The sequence below is a fragment of the Pseudorca crassidens genome, chromosome 21 (genome assembly GCF_039906515.1).
Source record: "Pseudorca crassidens isolate mPseCra1 chromosome 21, mPseCra1.hap1, whole genome shotgun sequence".
Lineage (NCBI taxonomy): Eukaryota > Metazoa > Chordata > Mammalia > Artiodactyla > Delphinidae > Pseudorca > Pseudorca crassidens.
This window is the reverse complement of record NC_090316.1, coordinates 32,477,401-32,496,016: the sequence shown is the minus strand read 5'-3', so window position 1 is coordinate 32,496,016 and position 18,616 is coordinate 32,477,401. Positions and strand designations below refer to the sequence as shown.

At 41.0% G+C, this 18,616-nt stretch overlaps 2 protein-coding genes across 2 annotated transcripts in view; one reads left to right on the top strand and one right to left on the bottom strand.

Moving 5' to 3' along the window:
- Positions 1-994: 994 nt before the first annotated feature.
- SPCS3 (signal peptidase complex subunit 3) lies at positions 995-9,796 on the bottom strand. The gene is made up of 5 exons (XM_067721795.1): positions 9,510-9,796; positions 8,012-8,085; positions 5,997-6,073; positions 2,766-2,881; positions 995-1,816 (listed from the first exon to the last, which is right to left on the bottom strand). The coding sequence occupies exons 1-5, from the start codon at positions 9,650-9,652 to the stop codon at positions 1,684-1,686; spliced, it is 543 nt and encodes a 180-aa protein (XP_067577896.1). The 5' UTR covers positions 9,653-9,796; the 3' UTR covers positions 995-1,683.
- A 190-nt stretch (positions 9,797-9,986) lies between these two features.
- ASB5 (ankyrin repeat and SOCS box containing 5) overlaps positions 9,987-18,616 on the top strand; it is an 83,155-nt gene continuing 74,525 nt past the window's right edge. The window contains exon 1 of the mRNA XM_067721793.1: positions 9,987-10,122. The gene's annotated coding sequence lies outside the window, so the exon portion shown is untranslated. The remainder of the gene's footprint in view (positions 10,123-18,616) is intronic.

Sequence of the window (18,616 nt, the reverse complement as noted above, 5' to 3'; positions counted from 1 at the left end):
TCTGGCATTTTACAGATAAAGAAACGGAGACCCTGAAAAGTTTAATGAAAAAGCTGGGATCCAAACCCAGTCTAGCATTCATGATACTGTACTTCTGATCTTCAACTAACCTTCACAGAACACACACCCTTACAGGTAAGAGCTGTTCCAACCAATGCAATTAAACGGAGATGTATTTCATATGAAATAAGTATAACAAATGTTAAGCCACTAATGTAAGCTACTCTTAGAAGATATTAGCCCTTTTTGGTTACTGCTGATGACGCACCTACGTGTGTGGTCTTGCTCTTAGGGGGACTGATTTGCAGCTGCTTCCCTTGAGGACGCTTATTTGCCCACTGTAGAAAAGAATCATGTTAAATATGATCATATAATCAAGCTCTAAATAATTTTTACATACATTTGGATTCTTATACTTTTAACATGAGTATAATTAACTTCTGCAGAGAATGAGTGAGATATTAACCTCTATATAAATTGTTGGCAACTTGAAAATTAGTCATTTCCACACAGGATAGGAAATCTCTTCTAGGTAATAGAAAGGGCATCCAGGGTAATAAAAAATATAATAAAAATTATATAAGTGAATTTTGACTAGTCTGTAATCGGAGGTATAAAAAAAGGATATGCTTAAAGAATCAGATCTGAGTTCAAGGGTTAACACCCTTCCTTGCTAGCTATGTAATAACCTTGAAGCAATTCCACAAACTTCTGGGTCTGTTTCTTTATCTGCAAAGAGCTAACATTTGCACTACTTACCTCATTAGATTACTGAGGATCACATACAGTAAAATATATGAGCGCCTGTGAATGGAAATGCACACCAACACATATCGATTACTATTACCCCCAATAATTATTCAAATGTGGACCTAGAAAAATAATTAAATAATTACCACTCCGTGGCACTAGGCATGCTCACTAGATAAACCATGCAAACATTTTCAACGTTCAGTGGCAATGTTAAAAAAAAAAAAAAAGAATCACACAAAGATATAATACCAAGGAACTTTTTTAGAGAAAGCACTGAAAGACACACATTTGGTTAAGAGACTTTAAAATGATTTTAGAATGATTTACAGCATATAAAGAGGTATTTAGTCTTTAGTGGAGGAAGTTGCTAGTCACCTGTCAGAAAAACAAGCATTGTGGGCATTCCTAAGACAAACGGAATAAAATTCATCACTTTTCGCTATTTTGTAAACCAGGCTTCTCACCAACAATTGTATTAATTTTTCCAGTATTCAGACATACCCTAAAAGAGGTAATAGAGAATGTCTGCTTCTAAATCACATCCAATGTGAACTTGCATAAATGCAAGGCATAAATAGAGTTCTTATAACTCCACAGGCACCTGAAAGTTTTAACTACCCTTCATGCTCACTTCATATTCCATAAAGAATAATGGAAATACAGGGAATACTTCAAATATAAATATTTCACAAATCCTTCTCATGTGGCTGTCTTATTCTTATAATACTCCACTCTGATGGCCTTTGTTTGTTTTTGTTTGGAAAATTAAGTAGTACATTAACCTTTCCCTTCAAATATGCCTTTTGATGTTCATTCTTACACCAAAAAAAAAAAAGTTAACAACCCAAAACAAATAAAGATGCAAGGGAAGAGATAAACAAGATACAATTCATTAGGTACAAAAATATGCTGTTTCAAATTCAGAATAATTTAATAACTCTTCGTTATTTCATATGTATCTGGAAATGGGACAGATACATGTCCTGATCCTGTCACAAGAGGTAGAATTCCAGCATTTGGTACAACGTTCCAAGATAGGGTTAAAGTGACATTCCTGTTTCCCCTATAAAAAGATATAATAAACAGATGTCAGCAGAAACATTTGTAGTTCAATAAAAACATTTTAATTCAAGCACTGAGGTATCAAATACTTTATTTTTAACCAGCTATTCCTAATTGGAATTCTAATCTACACACAAGTTCTTCTCAAGTCGTTTGAGATCCGAGATGATGCTGGGAAACAGCAGCATTCTCACTGCAGGTCCCCCATAATGACCCTCCTCAAGTCACTTAAGTCACAGTTATTCGAGCCATCAACCAAAACGCTTAAATGAGTAAAACACAGAAAACAGGGAGATTTGAGCTAGAAATCAGGAGACGATGATTTGAAACCTAATTCTATCATTATCCAGATGGGCAAACCTGAATCAATCAAACTCTCTCAGGGCTGGAAACTTTTCATCTGCAAAACCAGGTTTGGTTAAAATAGCTCTCCCCTAAAATCCTTTCCAAAGTTGACCCGCAGAGCTTAAGAGCTAAAACTGACCCAAAAGATCAATCGTTCTAATTCCTTCATTTTGTATAAAAGGAAGCTGAGGTTCAGAGAGATTAAGTGAACCGAAACTAGAAACTTCAGCATCAACTCCTAGACCAACACGCGGCTTCCTCGTTCAGGTTCCCAGGCAGGCTCCTCTGACACCCCCGAAGGAGCCCTTTGACGACAGTCCCACTCCCGGGCCAGCAGCCCAGGCTCCCTGTACCCTTAAGGGCAGAAGCCCCAGGCCCTCCTCGTCTCACCATTACAGTTCCCATAATGCGAGAGAACTGGGCACTTTTTTAGACCTGGGTTTGCACGGTACTATTTCTACCCCATCTTCCAGTTCACATCTGTATAAATACTTTTCTTTCTCAACTTTTCTTTTTAGCTGTTTTTCTTTAAAATAAAAACACATCACGTCTTTCTCTCCCCTTCATGTAACATCACACGTAAAAAATGACAAAGAATTGCTCACTTGAGACCATTTCCATCGTCAAAGAAAAAATACTTTGTTTTCATATCTTTCAGCAGCAGCTTTGGATTATCACCTCTCAGAACAATCTTGTCCCACAGAACAACCTGGTTCAGAGCCTACATTAAAATAAAAATTAATTAGATAATTCAACAGATATAGCATCTCTGTCACTTCAGAAGTATGTTAAGCGAAGAGTTTAATTTATATGAATGAATCCAACTTTGAGGGAACTGCTAAAATCTTAAAGCAGACAAAATGGTAACAAGTAGATAGACACAGGAGTGAAACTTCTGGACAAAAGAAAGATACTTCCCTAAAGGAAATCACCCCTTTCGCCAAGGCAACTGTATTATTTAGAGCCCTCAAAGTTTAATGCAAGGTTTTAGACTTACGTGCTCTCCAGAGTGAGGCCCTAGGAGAAACAGAAGGCACTAGAATCCCTAGAAGGGAAGCATTCTTTTAAATCACTTTTCCCTGTAAAATTTCTGAGACCCTCCAACCCTGTGGACACTACATGGTGCCAGGGAAACAGAGAACTAATCCCTGTAGATCACACTGCTAATACAGGTCACTGCTGCTAGATTATCTCATGAAAATTTATATATCTCCAAGGTTTTTAAATTATCAAGGCATCACTAAAGAAATGAAGACTTTTTAGGGTTTTTTTTTTCCTTTAAGGAAACATAGGCACATTATTGTTTTACTGGCAAAATCCTAGAAGTCAGACAATTCTTTTAAGCCACTGCTTTGACATATCATAAGCAAGTTTCGTTTGGAAAATTAGAGTTACGAAATGGAGAAAAAGCACATTTGTAACCACTTCTAAATGCCAAGAAATGTGTTCTTATGAAGCTACCATCCATTAGCTTGTGAGGCCAACTGCTCAGCATTAACTAAAAAGAAATGTGGAGCAGTTAAGTTCTAAAAAGGGGTTCAAATCTTCACCTTAAACCCTCCAACATTAAACAGAAACATCAAGACTGAAGAACACAGAATCAAAGATATGCCAAAGTAAAATGACTTTTTATGTATATTTATTCATTCACCAAAGCAGTGATCTGTCAAATTCCAAACTGTATTAACTTACTGGCCACGCTGGAGTAAATCAGGGTGATGAATCTGCTCAGGTGTCTCCATCACCAAGAAGGTGACGTATTTATTTGGATCATTTGCTGAAACTTGTAGAATACTTGTGCTTACAGCTGTCACTCTTATCTAAAGAGCAGCTTTTTCTGTTTAACGCTTTGTTGATTCTCAAGGGCAGGGATCAAAACTTATTCAACCCAATATTCTTACTGCCCAACAAAGTATCCTCCATAAGAGATGTGCTCAAAATAAATATACAAAGAATTGAAGTGCTAATGATTCCAGTTAACTAATCAAACCAATCAACAAATAAAGTTGATTCATTTGTCATCCCTTGAAAATGAATATACAGTTCAAATACAATACAGAAGTAGACTCATCTCTTCACTACGAATTACCTCAGGCTATGCTGGTAACAAAACATAAGGGTAACTCAGGTAAAAACAACATAGAAGCACATTTTGGTTCCACAGATTTCACCTTTCGGAGTTAATGCACATACCAGAATCATTCACCTTACACTTTTAGGACCTAAGAAGATTTCTGTTTTATCAATATGCTATATAAGTATTTTAACCCTTACTCTTATCTTCAACAAAAGCTCTAAATCAGACTGGACTAATAAATTTCAGTCACAAACTAATAGTTTTAATAATGTTATAATAGGTTTTAATCTAACAGTTTAATAGCTTTTAATTATAAAACTTCTAATCAACTCTAATTTAAGATTAAAAAGACTACTTTAAGTGCTCAAACTGATGAGTCCTGTACAACTCAAAACAAAGTAATGTATTTCTCAATATAAATTAATTGTAGATATATGGCTTAATAAAAGACTATCAGAACAGCTCACATCACGTATTAAAAGAGGAAAAATATAAATATTTAGATGGATTTTAAAATAATCTAAGAGACGATTCACAAATTAGTTATCTTTACAGTTTTTGATTACATATCTGGGTAACAGAGTTGTAAGCACAAGTTACAAATTTCACTGATTCAAGTATCTTGCCGTCTATCTCTAATGGTAGCTGTGGAGAGAGTATCTTAGCTTAAAGAAGACTTAGCTGAGGAGTAATTCGACCGCCTCATTTCCTCATAACCCATAGTTCAGCAACATCCTGTTGGAGCTTATCACTGCAAACAGTCTCCAAAGATTTTTGATAATGAATTATTTTGAACCCAAACTACGTATCTTTATTTACAAATTACGTACATGATACACATTACTATTATCGTTAGATATATTATTATTGATAGTGAATGTAAATGTGCATTTCAAATAGGCTTCTTGACTAATGCTAAATTGTTCTCAGCCAACTATTTATTAGATCTCTTTGATTTTTTTTTTTAATCCTTTAACGTGGCTGTCAGCTCGGCCATTTTCCTGTCGCTCACACGTGTCTGGACCGTTAGCATTCTCTTCAATCTCTAATTTCTTTGAAAGAATTTTTTAACCATTTTTCCATTTGTGAGGATTAGTTTATTTAAAACTAGATGATATAATCTACTTAATTGGGTACACATTGCACAACTTTGCAAAATGCTGAAAGTGAACGGACACATGTATGCAGCAGGCTGACCGCTTGCCCTACAGAATTCCCCCTCTTCCTCCAGAGAAGGTGCGTGTTTTAGGAGGCGTGTGACTTAAGGACCCAGTAGAGTATCAGTGTCAGTCCACAGAGTATCAGTAAAATTTCACATCTTTTCCCTCTTACTTTAAATTGAGAAATACATAAATGGACTTTTGGCTTCCGGCGTAGCACACGAGGAGCTTGCAACTTGCCACTGCATCCTAACGCCAAGTAAAACGCTGAACAAACTGAAAATCTGGCAACTCTTCTTAGATCCATAAGAAAAGAAATAGTAGCTCTTAATTGTTTTCCTTATATATCTAGGCATTACCTTGCTTGCACCCCACTCTCGGGAACCACAATGCAGGGGGGCTGTAGAAGCAGACAGAAAAACAAGAAAGACAGAAGCTACCAAAGGAGATGAAGTTTTCTTAGTAGAGTCACCTTTCCATGGGCTTGTGATATTTACTAAATTACTCAGGTCAGATATTTCGAATATATAAAATTTATATTCTTTTCTAAAGAATGAGGTTTTAAATATCTATGAAAATACTTCTATACATATACTTACATTATTTTTTGTTGAATATTCGGCTGATAAATAAAGAAACAACTGCTTAACATTCCAATCAAATATATTTTCTAGATGTATATAAATTAAGGGATATATAAATCATAAAGCAGCATACAACTTTAAAACAGATTTTAGTTATTCTTAAATTAATTATTCATAGCAATACTGATACTAAAATTAAAAAAAAAAAAAGGAGAGGTGGCCCAGAAACATACTGGGCCTCTAATTTAATAAAAATATATAGAAGATGATATAAGTCAAAAAATATCAGTGAGATTATCAGTATCCTGCCCTGCTCCTCTAAGCATTACTACCTGAGATACTTCAATTAATACAAACTTAACCGAGAAATACAAAATTTCGTTTTCTGTAAAATCAACCCACTAAGTCTAAAAGAAAGAGGACTTAGTATTTCAAGCACATATGATTCCACTGGAGTTCTGAGTATAACCAATCACCACAATATAACTTAATGTTAAGCAAAAGTGAACTAGGCTCAAGTAATTAAACCAAGTACGGTAAATTGTACATATTATTTTTGGACATATGCCAGTAGAGATCAAAATGTCTCAACCCATGAAGTGCTTTAGTAAGAGTACACAGCTGAATACCAATCTGGTTTCATTAGTTTGCACCCGAGTGAAAAAAACTCACCAGGATTAATTACAAGACTGGTGTGTCACTGAGAAATGAACTGAGTTAATGTTTGGATTTCATTAAGCATCATATGTAAATGGTTAAGTCATTTTATTATATCCGTTTATATACTAACAGCTACATGTTCATGACATTCCACTCTTAGATATGTGTATCCACTAAGAATCACTATTTTGGAATTCAGAAGCCTTAAATATCTCTCTATAAAAACAGGTACAATTTCAAGTTTTAGCAGCCATATTAAGAAAATCTAAACTACAAATGATGAAATTAAATTTCACTATAATTGCCCACATACACAAAGTTCCTACTTTCACACTAGCTCCAAACTCTCTCTCACTAGCTTAGATTTTTTTTTTTTTAAGAGATGAAGACTTAAAAGCAAAAGTTTAACACAGGACTTTTCTGATGGTGTACTCTATTTCCTAGAAAAGTGCCTACAGAACTAATTCCTAGTCTACTTCTAAACCTAGTAATTTATTTCTAAAAAACTCAAGTTAAAAATAATTCCAGGCTAGTAAAGAGACTTGTCAGGTAAACTCCACAGGTAGATAATCTGCTTCCACTGTTCAGATAGTTGCTTTACACAAGTTCAAACAGTTCAATCTCCATAACCAACTTTAATCCTGGGGTCTTAAAAAGGCAGATGAGATCCCAGAAGTGGCAGGTAACAATGCTGCCAAGATAGTAATCTAAGACCCTAAGAGAAGATTAAACTGGCCCAGTGACCAGAGGTGTCAAAAGGTGGAAGTTCAAAATAAAGAGAAAATATTTAAATCACGTCCATTTTAAATAACTCTTTTAATTGTTACGATTTCTCTGACTCTTATTATAAAAGTACTTATAAGAAGAACGATAATGCTAATATGGTTTACCAATAATCATTTGACAATGACCTTCTGAATCACAGCAGATGCAATTCACTTTTTCAACATATGTTTCTCTCTGCTATCACAAAACATGGACATATTCTTGGGGATTGTACATGAAACGTTACATCTAAGTAGGCTGAGTAGTGGTTACATTCTTCCGTCTTTAATTTAAATGATCTAATTTTATCTTCTTTCCTAAATACAGATTCAAACTCTCTTATAGCTTTAGATCTATTTAATGTTTCTGTGAAGAATTTAAAGTGTGTTCACACAATAATAACTCATCAATCTATAAATACAAGTTTTCTCAAGGTTGAACGAGGAGGTATTAACACGACTATACTGATGAAAACATAGGCATAGAAATTTCCAAGGTCTGACTGATTCAATGGATAAACATACTTACTGTCCCCCAAATCACTAAATATGTATATCATTGTAATACTAGAGAAAGAGCGATGAAATATTTGCTAAAAAGGATATCAGCAGTTATATCAAATGTAATGAATCCCAGATCACTTCTTTCTCTAGGTCCAGTGAAGTCTTCTACATTTTTTCTAGAAATAAAGATAATAGTTTCACCATCCTTCATACATAACAGCATACAAAACTCACAAAATTCCTTACATACGTGAAAGACAGGGTCTAGCTGTATCCCACAAAGAAAAAAGTAAAAATCAGAGAAACTGGTAAGTGTGACAATAGAAACATTCTAATCCACTATAGAAGTAGGTCTTCAGCTATTTTCATTTACCTTCAAAGAACCCCTAACAAAACCCAGGGGGAGAAAAAAAGTGCTCATAGAATGTGGAAATACTCGATGTCAAGTGATTTGGTAGACTGGGTAGAAGAAAATTACATTTGACTGCAAGGTGGTATGGAAACCAAGATTAAATGAACAACTACTATTCACTGAGCACGTACTACGTATGCGTCCGGGTCAGGGCCACTATGTGTTTTTGACAATTATCTCAATCCTCACAACAGGCCTACGAGTTGGGTATTACTTCCACTTCAGACAAAAGGAAATGAAGACCCAGGAAGGTAGGAAGCTTGCTCAAGGTTCACAGTAGCTAACAGCTGTTCAGTGTGTACCATGAGCCACCCTCTTCTAAGCCCTCCCAGAGCAGACAGCGCTCGTGATGTCCAGCCTGAGTCTACCGGAATCTAAAAAAGAGTACCTAACAAACATCAATGCAGGAAGGAAAAAAAAAAATAAGTGGGGAATAGCCATTAGATGACTGGCTTGTTGGCGTTTGTGACTTAGAAATAAAACTAAGGTTGAAGACGAGGGAGCTTTCGTTGGAAGATGGCACAGATAAGAAGGACACGAGAACCAGGGGGGGAAAAAAAACTACGAATCGAAGAAAGTGCCAGAGAATAAAAATCAGCATAAAAAATAAGCATTAACGAAAGGACAATGTCATTTCAAAATTCTACTTCGGGCATTTTCGCAGATTTATTCAAGCGGCTAGCCCTTCACAAATAAAATTAAAAGCACGCCGCCTGGGAGCGCTGGGAGGCCGACTCCTCCCCGGGCATCCAAACCTCTCTTGCCAACTTCGCAGGCGCCGCGGGTACCTTCGGCGGCGGGACGAGGGGGACGGACCCCGCGGAGGGGCTGTCGGGGGGCGAGTCGGGCCGGGAGCGCCCGGGACCCCGAGCCCCGCGCCGGCGGGGGTGCGGCCGGGCTGGCCGCTGGGCTGGTGTGGTGCTCCCTTATTGGCCGGGCGCGGGCGAGGGAAGTGAGGCACAGGAAGGAAGCGGAGGCAGCGACCCGAGCAACGCTCGAAACGAACATTTAAGAGCAAGCCCGGGAAGGTGCGGCGGAGGGTGGGAGTCGAGGGAGAGCCCCCAGTGGATCCGCCCGGGGGCGAAGGCCGCTCGGGGAGGCGGGGAGGGGAGGGGGTTCGCGCGGCAGCCCGGCCTCGGCGCCCCCCGCCCCGCCCCGGCCCCGCCGCCCGACCCCGGCCGTACTCACAGCATGATCCTCGAGACGTGCAGCCGCACCGGGACGCTCCGGTCTTTGAAGGCGGTGGTGATGAAGCAGCCGAAGGTGAGCGCCGCCATCACGCTCAGCGAGAAGGCGAACAGCGAGTTCGCCCGCGACAGCACCGTGTTCATCGCGGCCGACGCCCCGAAACCCGCTCCCCACGCACACCCGGCACCCCGTTCCGGCCGCGGTCCACCTCTCTGCGAGCCGCGCCGCCTGCGCCGAGCGTTCCGGGGTGGGGGGAGTGGGGCGCGCTGCCGCGGCCCCGCCTCCTTTCCGGTCCCCGGACGAGAGCGAGCGCGCGCGCTCCCGCCGCCTGGACACACCCACCAGCGGGCGGGACGCGCCGAACCGGAGAGCCGGAGCCGCGCGGGGGCCCGCCCCTCCTCGCGCGGCCTGGCGCCGCCACCAATCAGCGACCAGCAAGGGAGGGGCGGGGCTTCGCCGCGGAAGGCCCGCCTCCTGGGCGCTGGCTTCCCGTCGTTCGGCCCGCGGCTCGCCCACCATCCTTTCCCCGCCCTTACGGCAGGTGCTCTGGCGCTGCGGCTTTCTGGGTGCTTAGGTTCCGTCGATTTGCACTTTAAACCGGCAGCGGGGCCAGGTAGTTTGGTTTGTGTCCTGACGTGTCGCGTTTGGAAACAGAGCTTTAGAAAGCGCCGAGTCTTCCCCTTTGTCAAACCTGGTCAAAGTTAGAACTTCGGCTTTTTCGGAGGGCGTGGGAGCCTTTACTTTACTTTCCACGCCCAACCTTAGACCAGTTCCTATTAATGCTTTGCCTTACAGCGGCCGCTAACGCTGTGTTAGGCGATAAGGATGCTGCTACCCAGTTTAAATAGTCCATTTAACAAGGTGTATTGGGGAGCTGAAAGGATGACCTCACTAGGTCCTTAGGATCAAAGGCGGTGGTGGCTGTGGAATCGCTATGTCTCACGAAGTATAATTTAAGTTTTATTTACATAAAATATTTAATATGTATCATATATAAAGAAGATATGTACTATAAAATACATAAACTTACAATTTAACATTAGCAAGCCCTCAATACATAATGGCCCTTAGGGGCCGTAGGGTTCATACAGTGCCAATCCCTGAGCTTAAATATACCGTCTGCCAACACCTTTGTTCCTTTTGCAACGAGGCTTTTTCGTACTTATAAAAATGGGATTCAGAGGGCCCAGTAATCCGCTGAAATTATTTTTTTTTTTAATTCTCTGTCCGTAAGCCAGAAGAGTTTACGAACACCTGAGATACCTGCAAACCAGAAAGTGATGGTATGATCCTGATGCTGGCTTACGTTGTCTATCGTTGAGCCCTTGCTTCTTTGCATTATTCATTAATCACTCAGTTTTCATACAGCCATGCAGTTAGAATTATTACTAAGTGCCTACTGTTCCAGGTAGAGTTCTAGGCTTTGAGAGTACAGGACTAATAAGGCAAAGTCCCTGCTAAACTGGAGCAAAGCCAAGTAATGAAAAATGGATAAACTATAAACTAAGGAGAGATCCTTAGTTGAGTTAAAACCCTAAATTTTTATCTTCCAGGCAGCCAGAGGTTATTCAATAAAGCAACGATTTATTGAATACTTAGCACAGTGCATAAACAAAACAATTAGGTATTCTTATTATAGGATGACTTAGAGAAGGGCTGCTTGTTGTTACAGGTGTTGATGTCCAAAGAGAGTATTCTAAAAGATACGGGACTGCAAGTATGGGTTTATGTAAGAGATACCCAGCAGAGTGGTCCAGCTGAACAATGTATGTATAAAGCATTAGGTGGAAAAGAGTCTGGAAAGGTATATTAAGGGCCTTTTGTAGAAAACCTGGCCAAGGAGTTAGGATCTTATATCACAAGAAGTTACATGTTAAACAAGAGTGGCATCACTGAACAGACAGCCATTTATAAGTTACATGTAGAGAGTAAGCGTCTGATGTTGACCACAAAGGGACAAAAAAAAGAACGATAGGGACATTTCAGAGTCAAAAATCTATGATTTAGCAATTGCTTAGATAGGGGTGTGTGCAAAATATGGTGGAAAGGAGATTGTGAAAGCACAAGTGAAATTAATATTATTATTATGACATCATGGCTTGAACTTGAGTGACTGGAAGTTCCAAAAACACATGCAAGTCCACGATAGGAGCAGAATAGGGATGGGGTGGGGAATTCTCTTATTCTGTTGTAATTCTCCCATTGTTTCTTTGGATTGTCTAGATACTTAATCATACCATGTACATTAGAGAACACTTTACCTTTTCCTTTCCAGTTTTTAAATTTCTAATTGCATTCTCTTGTCCATCACAGTAGCTAATATTTCTAACAAAATCCTCAATAATGGAGATAATTGGCATCCTTTCATTTCTCCAGCAAGTAAGATAGTGGCTTTGTGATGTAAGTGGTGTGTGTGTGTGTGTGTGTGTGTGTATCATATTGATATCTAGGAAATATCCATTAATTCCTTTTTTATTGAGAAGTGTTCTTTAACATGAATGAGTGTTGAATTATTTTCGCATGTGTTTTCTGTATCTTTGGATGTGATCGCATAATTTTTCTCCCTAACTCTATGCCATAGACTGAATGTTTGTGACCCCACCCCCCAAATTCATATGTTGAAATCCTAACTCCCAGTGTGATGGTATTAAGAGATGGGACTTCCAGTAGGTGATCAGGTCATGAGGGTGGAGCCCTCATGAATAGGATGAGTGCCCTTCTAAAAGAGACCCCAGAGAGGTCCCTTACACCTTCCTTCATGTGGGGACTCAATGAGAAGACTGCCAGTCTATGAACCAGGAAGCCGGCTCTCACCAGACACTGAATCCACCGGCACCACGATCTTGGACTTCTGACCCTCCAGAACTGTGAGAAATGAACTTCTGTTATTTATAAGCTACCCAGTCTATGGTAATTTGTTATAGCAGCCAGAACAAACTAAGACACTCTATTAATATGATGGATTATATGAACAGATTTCCTAATATTGAACCATTGCACATTCCTGGAATAAACTCCACTTGGTCATGATGAATTAATTTTTTTTTTTTTGCGGTACGGGGGCCTCTCACTGTTGTGGCCTCTCCTGTTGTGGAGCACAGGCTCCGGACGCGCAGGCTCAGCGGCCATGGCTCACGGGCCCAGCCCTTCCGCGGCATGTGGGATCTTCCCGGACCGTGGCACGAACCCGTGTCCCCTGCATCGGCAGGTGGACTCTCAACCACTGCGCCACCGGGGAAGCCCATGATGAATTAATTTTTAATATGATCTTGGGCTTTCTTTTCTAATTGTTCTTTTAAGTTTTTGCCATAAATATCCATAAGTGAAATTGATCCATGTTTTTCTTTTTTGGTCATAATATTATACTCAGAATATGAATTTGTAAGTTTTTCTTGTTTTTCTATGCACTAGGATATTTAAGTGGCACTTGGATTTATCTATTCTTTAAAAATTGGGTAGAAATTACCTTGATATGCTACTCTTCTTTTTTTTTTTTTTTTTTTTTTTTTTTTTGCGGTACGCGGGCTCTCACTGTTGCGGCCTCTCCCATCGCGGAGCACAGGCTCTGGACGCGCAGGCTCAGCGGCCATGGCTCACGGGCCCAGCCGCTCCGCGGCATGTGGGATCTTCCCGGACCGGGGCACGAACCCGCGTCCCCTGCATCGGCAGGCGGACTCTCAACCACTGCGCCACCAGGGAAGCCCTACTCTTCTTTTTTGATGGTTATTGATTTTTCATTGTAATTACCTATATGTGTGCTTTCTCCCTTTTTAATTATTTTAATTAGTATTTTTTCTTTGTTGAATTTTTTCAAAGAACTATCTTTTACATTTCCTAATTAAGTCTACAGTTCTTTGTTTTCTTATTCATTAACTTTTGTTTTTAACATTATCAACTATTTCCATTCCACTTTTCCTTGGTTTTCTAGCTTTAAGGATTAGACATTTAATTGACATATTTTCATTTTTATTGTTACGATAACCACTTCAGCTGTATCCTAAAATTTTTGATCAGTTGTGTTTAAATTTTGTATTTCTCTTCTGAGGGGTAGCTTAATTGTGTGTGTGTGTGCGCGCGTGTGTGTGCATGTGCACACGAGCTACATTTCCAGGAGGAGGGACCTTTTTCCTTTTGATGGTTTTAAATTGATGTCTGATTTTATTTCATGTAGACAGAGAATGTTGTTTCTACTCTTTGGATTACTGAGGTCTTCTTTGTGGCCTAAAATGTCACTTTTGTGAATATTCAGTGTGCACTGGAAAAGGGTATGTATTTTCTGCTAATGGTATACAGAGCTTGATATAGATCTATGAGATCTATCTTATTGATTATGTTATCTGTGTCTTTTATTTCCTTATTAACGTTTTGTTATCTTTGTTTTCTTGGATTGAGAGAGATGTGTTAAAGTCTCCAAATTATTGTGTTTTTGTCTCTTTTTCCTCTCATCTTTATACTTTCTGCTTTATACAATTTGTTAAGTAATAGTATGTCTTCACTATGAATGGTGTCTTTAGCATCATAAAGTATTCTTCTTTTCCTCTTAATGCTTTTCGATCGGAGTTCTAGCTTGTCAAATGCCAAGATTGCATGGGAGGAAATTGACGCTGTTATTTATCTAAAATAATACTGTAGACCTCAGTTAAGGTTTAGCACTTTTTGACTAAATGTCTTCTCCTCTTTGATAATTTCTACTGAGAACCTGATGGCGGTTATGAGAGGAACAGCTGGAGTGCTTTGTCAGCACTTGAATAAATAGGGAGTGGTCGACTGGGGAAGACATGCTTAGTTACATTTTCCAAGAGTAGGAAGAACCACAGGGTAAAGGTAAAGTCTCCATCTTCTTATTTGCAAATAATTATTCTTCTGTAACACTGAGCCAAGAAGAAGGAAGAGGAGTGACTTAGGGAATACTTTAAATAAAGCTGTGTGCACATGGACAGTTAGGCTGTGGAAGAAGCAGATAAGCCTAAAGAGACAGCATTGTAATCACATATGCTATTGTTCGGGATGTGCAAAGTGCCCCAGAAGCGCCAGGCTACCCAAGGAAGTTGCTGCGGTGGAGTGTGTTATAGGTCTGACCCACTGAGGACTCCCGTTAGAACTATTTTTCATAAAGGGACTATAAATTATACTGTCCATCATGGAGAGTCATACATTTTTCTATCCCTTTCAATGTCCAGGACAGAACCTTGTACCTAGTAGATGCTCAGAAAATTCTAGTTGAATTGAGGTGCCCTGAATCCATAAACTATATTTTTGAAGAATTTTCACAGAAAAGATATACATGTCATACGCAAATAACAAGTATTTAAAGTATAAATTGGTAAAATGGTATCAAGTGAAAGCTAACTTGGATATGAAGGCTGAGGACAAATTGTAGAAGGCTTCAATGCCAGGGTGATAAGTTTGAACATCACCCAGGAGACAGTTGGAACCTTTGGGAATTTTAGTTCATTTGAATATAAAGGCCATGGGGTCTCTAGGTAGATAAGTAATTTCTTAGGGAAGAATGAGACTGCCAGCAAGTAGACCAGGTGAGAGATTATCGCAGTAGTTCAGACATGAGATGATGAGCGTGTGAATCAAGGCGATGGCAGTGCAAATGGAGGGAAGGAGCAGATGCATCTGTGAATTTCCCTCCAATTTCATCCATAGCCTCTAGGTTTTTACTACATTGAGAGTATTTCCAAGGACTCTGGGAAGTATCCATATCAAGTCATTCAGCCCAAATTCCAGTCCTGGCACCAATTCACTGGCATTTCATGGATGCAGTTTCATGGAGGACTGTTTCACGGGTGAAGTCAGGAGATGTGAGACTCGTGGGTCAGAGACTAAGGACTTTGTTACTGGTGGCACAGCAAGCAACCCGAGCATCACGTTTGAATTGGTTCTTCTTGGCCTCCGAGTCCCTCGGGGGTGACCCAGAGGGCCCGGATGTCAGCTGTGCCCACATCATCTGCATTTTTGCTGAGGAATGTTAAGCTTGAGGAACGTACCCTTTTATTGCAAGCAGTAAGCAGGGAGACATCACCTCCTCCCTCAAGGTTGCCCGCTGCAAATACAACTCGAGAGATGGCCTGAGTAAAGAGAAGTCAGGGCTTTGCATGGTTGGCGTACCCAGCAAAACATGCGTGAACGCAGAGGTTCAAAGACTTCTCTCCCAGTGCGTGGATCCACAAGTTGTATGTGTTTCAAATTGCGATAAATGACAAACAGCCTTCAAAAGGTGGTGCCCATTTACCCTCCCAGGCACGGTTAACAACCATGGAGCTTTTGTTTTTTATGTTGAGCTGATTGCCAGTTTGCATTTCTGAATGTAAGGTTACAGATGAAATATGTTTATCGCTCATTAGTATTCTCTGTGAATTGCCTCTCCAAAATTGTCAGCCCCCTTTCTGCTGTGAAATGCTGTCTCTGCCACTTCCTTGATTTTTCTTGCCTGATTTTCAAGACCTCAGAGCTCTAAGTCCAGCCCACGTTGCCAAATTTGTCTCTGCAACACTCACGTTCTCCCCTAGCCCCCAGTGCCTTGATCTGTCAGACTCCTTGTGCCTTAACTCTCGTTCCCTTCACTTAGAACGCTCGCCCCTTCTATTCTCCCCCTCCACTTTCTTCCCATCTTTTAGGTTCCAACTCAGGCTTCCCTGCCTCTTTCAAATATTCCTTGACAAGTTCTACTTACCTGGATTTCACTGCTTTGAACTTTTTCAGAAACTTCTTTACATTAACCAGAATTTATAACTTAATTTTATGTTATAATAAATTTTTATGGTTATATCGTCTATGTCACCCTTACCTCCTAGGTTTGATTGCATGGATCTATGACTTCTTTTATATCCTATCTAGAGCCTCTTGGAGTACATATTATCATACGTGTATTTAACCAAACAGATAGCTTCAAAACTATTTTTTTCAAGATATTTGTTTAGTTAATGACTATTAAATAGACCATGCCAGTCTTATAATTCTAGTTCTATTCCTATGCATTTCTTTAAAGAGAGAAAACCAGAAAAACAAAAAGCTTAAGCAGAAGGAAAACCACTTACTGGGAATTTGAGGGGACAAAGAACTATGTAATTTAAACAAAACAAAACAAAACTTGTTGCTTTCAGGTCATTTTGTGTCTGTTAAAGTTTTTCCAAGCATGACTCCTATGGCACTAAGGAAATTTAAGAATATGTTTCAATTTTTGTTAGAGTATGTACCTTTATTTTCCTTGTTACTTACATGAAAATTACCCGTTCAGCCCAGGGCCCTTGGAATGAAGCAAAGAAGCAAATGTTTCCACTCAGGAGGCTGTGGGGCTTTTATAAGGTTCATCATCAGCCTCTAGAACATTCCTCCAAGCAGCCACTCATCCATACTTTTGTCCTTCCATTGTTGTCACTCTTTGCATCTTGGCTTTGCACTCTGGGTCTTCGTTCCTGTCTCGGGCCCTCCTTTCTCAGGCTGGCTTTTTGAACCTAGCCTTTCGGTCCACTGTCTTTGGCCCACCTGTGTGCGCTGTTAGCCTGCATGAGAGGTTAGCGCGTGGGTTCACAGCTGCCTGCCCCTCGTGCACAGGCCAGCATGGTTTATGACGCCTCCTCGGTCGGGGCATGGTGGTTAATTGGAAATTATCCCAGAGACCCTTGGTTTCCGTGGAGCTAAATGTCACCCTCCCAAGGAAAATGAAAAGCAAGAAGTCCTTCCGTATTCTCTAGACAATCAAAGGCATCCGGAAGTTATTGGGATTCTTTGGATAGAATAGGCAATTACTATCCACCTTCTCTGCTCGTAGCATCTAGACAACTGTCCTTGCAGGAAAGTGAGAAGCTGCTAGTGAAGCTGAGGCGTTCTCTTAGTTGGAGAGCCTGGGCAGCTCTTCTCTCTTCCTGCCCCTCAGACTCTCCCAGAAACCCACCGTTCCAACTGTATCTCTAACATGCTAGACATCTGGCTACTGGAAAATCCAGCTTCTAATCTGTATCACTGCAATCACTGCGCACACATCCCAAGGAAGCTCGTCCCAGCTGAGGAAAAGGGGCCTGAGAAAGGGCTGTCAGCCTCAGGCCAGCTTTGGGGCATCAGGTCCTAGTATGGACTTGGCCCAGGACCCTGCTATAATGAGTGCCGACCACCAAAGCTCTAAAGTAAGATCCAGACATTCAGACCATGCCTGGTGAGGTTTATTACTTCTTGCTCCTTTGCGTTCTCTTTAGTATAGAAAAGTTTTTAGATACCCACTGGCAAACAAAGCCCGCTGCATCTGGGATGGATATAAACGGGAAAATAGTTATGGGAACTGTGTCGAAGGGTTAACCCAATAGGCCTGAGACTGCTGTGCTTAGAAGTGCCTGCTTGCAGGGTTGGCCGTTGGCTGGCATCTGGGGACTCGGCTGGTAAACGGTTCCCTGAACTGGTATAAAACTTCCCCTAAATGATAAAAGCGGCTTACTGTCCCTAGACTGGGTAGAACCAATGTGGTTCGTGCCACACCTGCTCTCCTTCTGAGAGTCTGGAGTATTGGTACGTGCTAGGCAGAGGGTGACTTCATGACGATTCCCGTGTAGAAACCCTGGGCACTGAGTCGAACGCCTCCCTGGTGGACAGCACTGCACATGTGGTCACGGTCCCCAGCTGGAGGAATTGAGCACATCCTGTGTGACTCCACGGGGCGGGGGGGTCCTGGACGTCTGGGCCTGGTTCCCGCAGACGGCTTCCCGTGCACAGTTGCGCTCGGCTGATTGTGTTTTGTAATCCTTTCAGTGTCGTAAACCTTGGCTGTGAGCATGACTGTATAGTGAGTCCTGTGTGTCCTTCTAGAGAGCCACCAAAACTGAGGGGACCCCGACACAAGGACTATCTCCCATGTCATGAATCTTCACATTTAGAAAGTCCTAAAGGATTTCTACCAAGACATATGGAAACAGCCCCAGTCTGTTTTGTAAGGGGAGCTGCTGTCCTTGTCTGTGTTTTACCCTAAGTCCTGCACGTGCACTCGGTCTTGTGTTCCGGCCCGTGCTGCCCACATGCTCTGACCTACCGCACCGGGCACTTACCCCGTCTGGCCTTCAGGTTCCCTGCCTTTGCCACTCTGCTCCCAGTGCCCACTTGGGCCCTGCTTG

Bases quoted from the DNA above. Each gene is read 5' to 3' on its own strand.
- SPCS3 (XM_067721795.1), bottom strand. From the start codon at position 9,652: ATGAACACGGTGCTGTCGCGGGCGAACTCGCTGTTCGCCTTCTCGCTG. The intron at 6,074-8,011 runs ATATCCTTTTTA...TAATTTATATAC, and splicing joins TACATTTGATATAACTGCTG to ATCTAGAAAATATATTTGAT. The intron at 2,882-5,996 runs GTAAGTATATGT...ATTTTAATGTAG, and splicing joins AATATTCAACAAAAAATAAT to GCTCTGAACCAGGTTGTTCT.